The sequence below is a fragment of the Clupea harengus genome, chromosome 13 (genome assembly GCF_900700415.2).
Source record: "Clupea harengus chromosome 13, Ch_v2.0.2, whole genome shotgun sequence".
NCBI lineage: Eukaryota > Metazoa > Chordata > Actinopteri > Clupeiformes > Clupeidae > Clupea > Clupea harengus.
Genome location: NC_045164.1, coordinates 24,208,976 through 24,216,475, shown reverse-complemented (window position 1 = coordinate 24,216,475; position 7,500 = coordinate 24,208,976). Strand labels below are relative to the sequence as shown.

The window sequence follows — 7,500 nt, the reverse complement described above, 5'->3', positions numbered from 1 at the left end:
AAAAAGGAGAGGAGAGGAGAGGAGAGGAGAGGAGAGGAGAGGAGAGGTGTGCTGCAGAACTGAATGGAGGAGAAATGAAAATGGAGGTGGAGTGAGTGAGAGCGAAGGAGAGTGAGAGCGAAGGAGAGGGAGAGGGAGAGGGAGAGGGAGAGGAGAGGGAGAGGGAGAGGGAGAGGGAGGGAGAGGGAGAGGGAGAGAAAGAAAGCAGGAGAGCAGGAGAGGGAGAGTAAGAGAAAGAGAGCAGGAGAGCGGTAAGGGAGAAGCGGTGAAGAAGACGGAAGCAAGGACAACGGCCTGAATGACACACGTATAAAAGGAAAGAAATCGAGCCAGAGCAGGACGGAGAAAGTGGAAATGAAGGGAAGAGAAAGAAGAGAGAGAGAAGAAAGAGAAGAAAGCGCTCGGCTCAGCCCGGCTCAGAAGGTGAGACACACACGCGGCGGCCCTCCTCTCAGGCGCGGTCAACAGACACTCGCTCCTAACACACACCTCAACAGACACTCGCTCCTAACACACACCTCAACAGACACTCGCTCCTAACACACACCTCAACAGACACTCGCTCCTAACACACACCTCAACAGACACTCGCGCCTAACACACACCTCAACAGACACTCGCTCCTAACACACACCTCAACAGACACTCGCTCCTAACACACACCTCAACAGACACTCGCTCCTAACACACACCTCAACAGACACTCGCTCCTAACACACACCTCAACAGACACTCGCTCCTAACACACACCTCAACAGACACTCGCTCCTAACACACACCTCAACAGACACACACCTCAACAGACACACACCTCAACAGACACTCGCTCCTAACACACACCTCAACAGACACTCGCTCCTAACACACACCTCAACAGACACTCGCTCCTAACACACACCTCAACAGACACTCGCTCCTAACACACACCTCAACAGACACTCGCTCCTAACACACACCTCAACAGACACTCGCTCCTAACACACACCTCAACAGACACACACCTCAACAGACACTCGCTCCTAACACACACCTCAACAGACACTCACTCCTAACACACACCACAACAGACACTCGATCATAACACACACCTCAACAGACACTCGCTTCAACAGACACTCACTCCTAACACACACCTCAACAGACACACGCTCCTAACACACACCTAAACAGACACACACCTCAACAGACACACACCTCAACAGACACTCGTTCCTAACACACACCTCAACAGACACTCAGACACTAACACACACCTCAACAGACACCTCAACAGACACACACCTCAACAGACACTCACTCATAACACACACCTCAACAGACACTCGCTCCTAACACACACCTCAACAGACACTCGATCCTAACACACACCTCAACAGACACACACCTCAACAGACACACACCTCAACACTCACTCATGACACACACCTCAACACTCACTCATAACACACACCTCAACAGACACACACCTCAACAGACACTCGCTCATAACACACACCTCAACAGACACACACCTCAACAGACACTCGCTCATAACACACACCTCAACAGACACACACCTCAACAGACACTCGCTCCTAACACACACCTCAACAGACACTCGTTCCTAACACACACCTCAACAGACACGCGTTCCTAACACACACCTCAACAGACACTCGATCCTAACACACACCTCAACAGACACTCGCTCCTAACACACACCTCAACAGACACTCGCTCCTAACACACACCTCAACAGACACACACCTCAACAGACACTCGCTTCAGACACACACCTCAACAGACACACACCTCAACAGACACCTCAACAGACACTCGCTCCTAACACACACCTCAACAGACACACACCTCAACAGACACTCGCTCCTAACACACACCTCAACAGACACACACCTCAACAGACACTCACTCCTAACACACACCTCAACAGACACTCGCTCCTAACACACACCTCAACAGACACACACCTCAACAGACACTCGCTTCAGACACACACCTCAACAGACACTCACCTCAACAGACACACACCTCAACAGACACTCGCTCCTAACACACACCTCAACAGACACACGTTCCTAACACACACCTCAACAGACACACACTCCTAACACACACGTCAACAGACACTCGCTCCTAACACACACCTCAACAGACACTCGCTCCTAACACACACCTCAACAGACACTCACTCATAACATACACCTCAACAGACACACACCTCAACAGACACTCAGTCATAACACACACCTCAACAGACACACACCTCAACAGACACTCACTCCTAACACACACCTCAACAGACACACACCTCAACAGACACTCACCTCAACAGACACTCGTTCCTAACACACACCTCAACAGACACTCACTCATAACACACACCTCAACAGACACTCACCTCAACAGACACTCGCTCCTAACACACACCTCAACAGACACACACCTCAACAGACACTCGTTCCTAACACACACCTCAACAGCTCCAAGGCTGCAGCTTCCGGCGTCTGTTTTTCCTAGACTCAGTGTACTTACTCTATTCTTGACATCTCTCTTTCTCTCTCTCTCTCCCACACAAACACACACACACACACACACACACACACACACACACACACAAAGACATTGCGTTGAAGGGTAGACTGTAGAGAGGTGGGGGCTCCGGCTACACTGACCACACGGACCATAATAAAAAACATCACGTGAAGATGACGATAAAGAGTGGCCGAGGGAGAAGAGATGGCCACTTTAATGGAGCCTGAACTGTAAAAACCAGGCCTCAGTTAATTAGCTAATGAGAGCGCGATCGACAAACAGGTAAAAAAGGGACGGCACCCATGTGTGGAACGCGGCGAGAGATTTTTCCACGTCCATCAATTGTGGTCCTGCGAACTGGACTAGACTGAAGCAAACCATTTACACACTTGTACTGAGAAAGTACATGTAACGTAACCACACTGGCTCGATAAAGATCGCTACAGGAAAATGTAACGTAACCACACTGGCACGATAAAGATCGCTAAAGCGGGGCTTCACAGGGACCTGGGGTTGTTTCTTTGCTAAAGGTACCCTGACCGTGAGTGAGACAAAGACAGACAGCTGAACAGACAGCGGAACAGACAGGGGACAGTGGTGTGACAGGGGACTGTCTGTCGGTTGGGTGTCCGGGATGGTAATTGGGTTGCTAGCAGCCATGCTAACGGGGACGAGGAGGAGGGGAGGCAATGAGACAGGAAGTAATTGACTGACCGCAGGGCCTCTCCAGGGGGTCTGGGTGGATTTGTCGTAGTGTGTACGTCTCTCCCCTCTGGACACCGCTGCCCTCTGCTGGCAGTGGCACCTCACAGCAGCCTGAGAGAGGGGGGAAGAAGGGGGGTGTTGAATATATCAGTAACAACACAAATAAAACAGTATCTCTTCACCATAACAAATATGTGATTCTGAGGACTTTGCAAGGTAAATAAATAAATAGGTAAATAAATAAATAAAAAAGAAAGACCTGCAAAAAACATCAATTTGGGGTTATTCTCACTGGTGTTGTCAATACCTATATCTGAGTATCCTACAGTACAGGTGTGCTAGCTCATTTAAAAACATGAGGGAAGAAACTGCGTCGGCTGTGTTATATTGGCTGGTTCAGGGCATATTTTCCCTAACCACAAGGCTCTCCTCACTCCCTTTCAGTCTGTCCACTTCTTTAACGCTCAGGTCAAAAACACTGCCCCCATCTCAGAGGTGTCCAATGGTGTCTGTATAATCTGCATACTGGCCATGTGACAGAGGGTAAGTGAGCCGACACTGGGGCTGGTGGTGGCAGCATTCTCAATGGGGGGGGGGGGGGGGGGGGGGGGGGGTTTGAAGAACCGGGGGGAAATGGTGCAGAGAATATTGGTACCAGCCAGTGGTTAGAAAACGAAGTACTGCAAAAAAGCTTTTAGTTGGATCCCCAACAGCAAGGCAAAACTAGAAACCCAGGAGGGAAGCAATAGTGACAATGTTAAAAACAGTATTTGCTATTGCCAGCCACATACGATACAAAGTGCCATATAGTGAAGAGAGAAAAAGACAGAAATAGTCTGTTTTACTATTTTACTTTTTTTCCTTTAGCATAGGAGGCGTCCTCTAACACCTATCAACACAGTGATTATGAGTGCTAATGCTAATGCTAACCTTGCTAGAGAAAACAATATGATGGGAGATATTTCCTTATTTGGGAGGTATGCCTGTCTGTCTGTCTGTGTGTGTGTGTATCCACAGACTCCTTCTGACAGTCCTTCTGCAGAATCCCTCAGCTTGTCTTTAATATATGTTTCAATTAAAGGAGAGAGAGGGATAGGGAGAGACTGTGAGAGATAAAGTTTGAATCTTTCATTAGCTGTCAACACTGTGATTTAAACAGCTCCATTTCTCTTCTCTTTAGCTGCCTTGTGTTCTACTCATCTCCCCGTAGGGAGGCAGGCCACCAAGGGGAGAAACAAATACAAACAGACATTTCAACACCTGGTTAACAGCTTAGGAGAAACCTCAGCTGTAGAACCTACCAACATATAGAGGACAGGTTGATTTAATACATAAACACAAATGCACACACACACACACACACACACACACACACACACACACACACACACACACACACACACACACAAGGGGGTGTGTTGTCTCTGTATTATGGTAATTGAGGTCCATCAGGTCAAAAGGCCCGCGCGGGTCAGCCTGACATGTACTCTTCTAATGAAGGAAGTGAATCAGGACACGCAGGGTACACAGTAGCCTGTCTGGCTGTGGTGGTACAAACAGTCTGCCTTTCACTCTGTGCTTATCTAATACTCATCATGTAAAAACACAACTTCCACTGTGGCCAGAGAGAGGGGAGAGGGAGACAGACAGAGAGAGAGGGAGAGAGAGAGACAGACAGACAGAGAGAGAGGGAGAGACAGAGAGAGAGAGAGGGAGAGAGACAGACAGAGAGAGAGGGAGAAAGGGAGAGAGAGAGACAGACAGACAGAGAGAGAGAAAGGGAGAGAGACAGACAGAGAGAGAGAGAGAGAAAGAGGCCAATGCAACACATAATGAAACACAAATTACCAAATAATTTGAATCGATTTTGCCCCTAATTGTGGCATTGTGTTGTGTAAACATCCTGTTCCACAGACTCATCCTGGTCTTCACTGTTCTGTTTGCATCACAGATTTTGTGCCACAGACTGCATGTTACATGATAGGGAAATAAGTGTATTTAACGTTTTTCGTTTGTTTGTTTTTTGTGCCACAGCAATAATCCTATTTGACTTTTTCTGATCCAACACCGTGTCCTAATATGGCTCATGTCCGGCTGTTGCTGTGTGTGTTGGTGGTGGTTAACTCACTGCCTGGTGCTGATGATGCTGATGCTGTGTGTGTGTGTGTGTGTGTTGGTGGTGGTTAACTCACTGCCTGGTGCTGATGATGCTGATGCTGTGTGTGTGTGTGTGTGTGTTGGTGGTGGTTAACTCACTGTCTGGTGCTGATGCTGATGCTGTGTGTGTGGTGGTGGTTAACTCACTGCCTGGTGCTGATGATGCTGATGCTGTGTGTGTGTGTGTGTGTGTTGGTGGTGGTTAACTCACTGTCTGGTGCTGATGCTGATGCTGTGTGTGTGGTGGTGGTTAACTCACTGCCTGGTGCTGATGATGCTGATGCTGTGTGTGTGTGTGTGTGTGTTGGTGGTGGTTAACTCACTGTCTGGTGCTGATGCTGATGCTGTGTGTGTGGTGGTGGTTAACTCACTGTCTGGTGCTGATGCTGATGCTGTGTGTGTTGGTGGTGGTTAACTCACTGTCTGGTGCTGATGCTGTGTGTGTTGGAGATGATTGCGTGTGTGTGTGTGTTGGTGGTGGTTAACTCACTGTCTGATGCTGATGCTGTGTGTGTTGGAGATGATTGCGTGTGTGTGTGTGTTGGTGGTGGTTAACTCACTGTCTGGTGCTGATGCTGTTGCTGATGCTGTGTGTGTTGGAGATGATTGCGTGTGTGTGTGTGTTGGAGATGATTGCGTGTGTGTTGGTGGTGGTGTGGTGGTTAACTCACTGTCTGATGCTGATGCTGTGTGTGTTGGAGATGATTGCGTGTGTGTGTGTGTTGGTGGTGGTTAACTCACTGTCTGGTGCTGATGCTGATGCTGATGCTGTGTGTGTTGGAGATGATTGCGTGTGTGTGTGTGTTGGTGGTGGTTAACTCACTGTCTGGTGCTGGTGCTGATGCTGTGTGTGTTGGTGGTGGTTAACTCACTGTCTGATGCTGATGCTGATGCTGTGTGTGTTGGTGGTGGTTAACTCACTGTCTGATGCTGATGCTGTGTGTGTTGGAGATGATTGCGTGTGTGTGTTGGTGGTGGTTAACTCACTGTCTGATGCTGATGCTGGTGCTGTGTGTGTTGGAGATGATTGCGTGTGTGTGTGTGTTGGTGGTGGTTAACTCACTGTCTGGTGCTGATGCTGATGCTGTGTGTGTGTGTTGGTGGTGGTTAACTCACTGTGTGGTGCTGATGCTATGTGTGTGTGTTGGAGATGATTGCGTGTGTGTGTGTGTTGGTGGTGGTTAACTCACTGTCTGGTGCTGATGCTGATGCTGTGTGTGTGTGTTGGTGGTGGTTAACTCACTGTGTGGTGCTGATGCTGTGTGTGTGTGTTGGAGATGATTGCGTGTGTGTGTGTGTGTGTGTTGGTGGTGGTTAACTCACTGTCTGGTGCTGATGCTGATGCTGATGCTGTGTGTGTTGGTGGTGGTTAACTAACTGTCTGATGCTGATGATGCTGTTGCTGTGTGTGTGTGTGTTGGTGGTAGGGATGGGTATCGTTTGTTTTTTATCCGATACCGGTACATAACCGATACTTTTAAAACGATACCGGTGCCTAAACGGTGCCGGAACCGATACTTTTATAAAAAAAAAAAAATTTAAGACGACATTTAAGAAAGGCTTTATTGCCAAATATATGAACTGTTTAAAGTAGATTATATATAAATAAATACAAAACACTTTTTAACTTAAAACTTAAATAATATATGAACTGTTAACAAAAGTTTAGACTATACTTAAATAAATACAAATAAATACAAAACACACACACACACTCTGTACACACACTACAGCTTCAATACTTCAGCAATTCTTTTGTTCAATACATTTTTTTTCTTCAAATTGAACAATATATTAACTGTTTAAAGTATATTATAAATATAAATACATACAAAACACTTGGCTTAAAACTACAGCTTCAAACTTTTTAACTTCAAACTATGAACATTATATTAACTGTAAACCACAGTTTATAGTATACTTAAATAAATAAATATAAATAAATACAAAAAACAGCTTCAAACTTCTTTTGCAAAAATATGAGCATATTTGCCTTTGGAGTCAAAAATGTATTATTTTGTTTGCATTTATTTCATGAAATTTCACCATTTTATGATTTGTTTATACCTATCTTTTCTATCTTGTTTATAGTTCATCTTGTTACTT

General features: G+C 46.7%; 1 protein-coding gene across 5 annotated transcripts in view; it reads right to left on the bottom strand.

Moving 5' to 3' along the window:
- Positions 1 to 7,500, bottom strand: part of ccser2a (coiled-coil serine-rich protein 2a) — a 79,102-nt gene that overhangs the window by 16,800 nt on the left and 54,802 nt on the right. For all 5 annotated transcript variants that reach the window (XM_042709620.1, XM_042709619.1, XM_042709621.1 and 2 more), the window contains exon 10: positions 3,247 to 3,348. In XM_042709620.1, the coding sequence (XP_042565554.1) occupies positions 3,247 to 3,348 (102 nt within the window). The remainder of the gene's footprint in view (positions 1 to 3,246; positions 3,349 to 7,500) is intronic.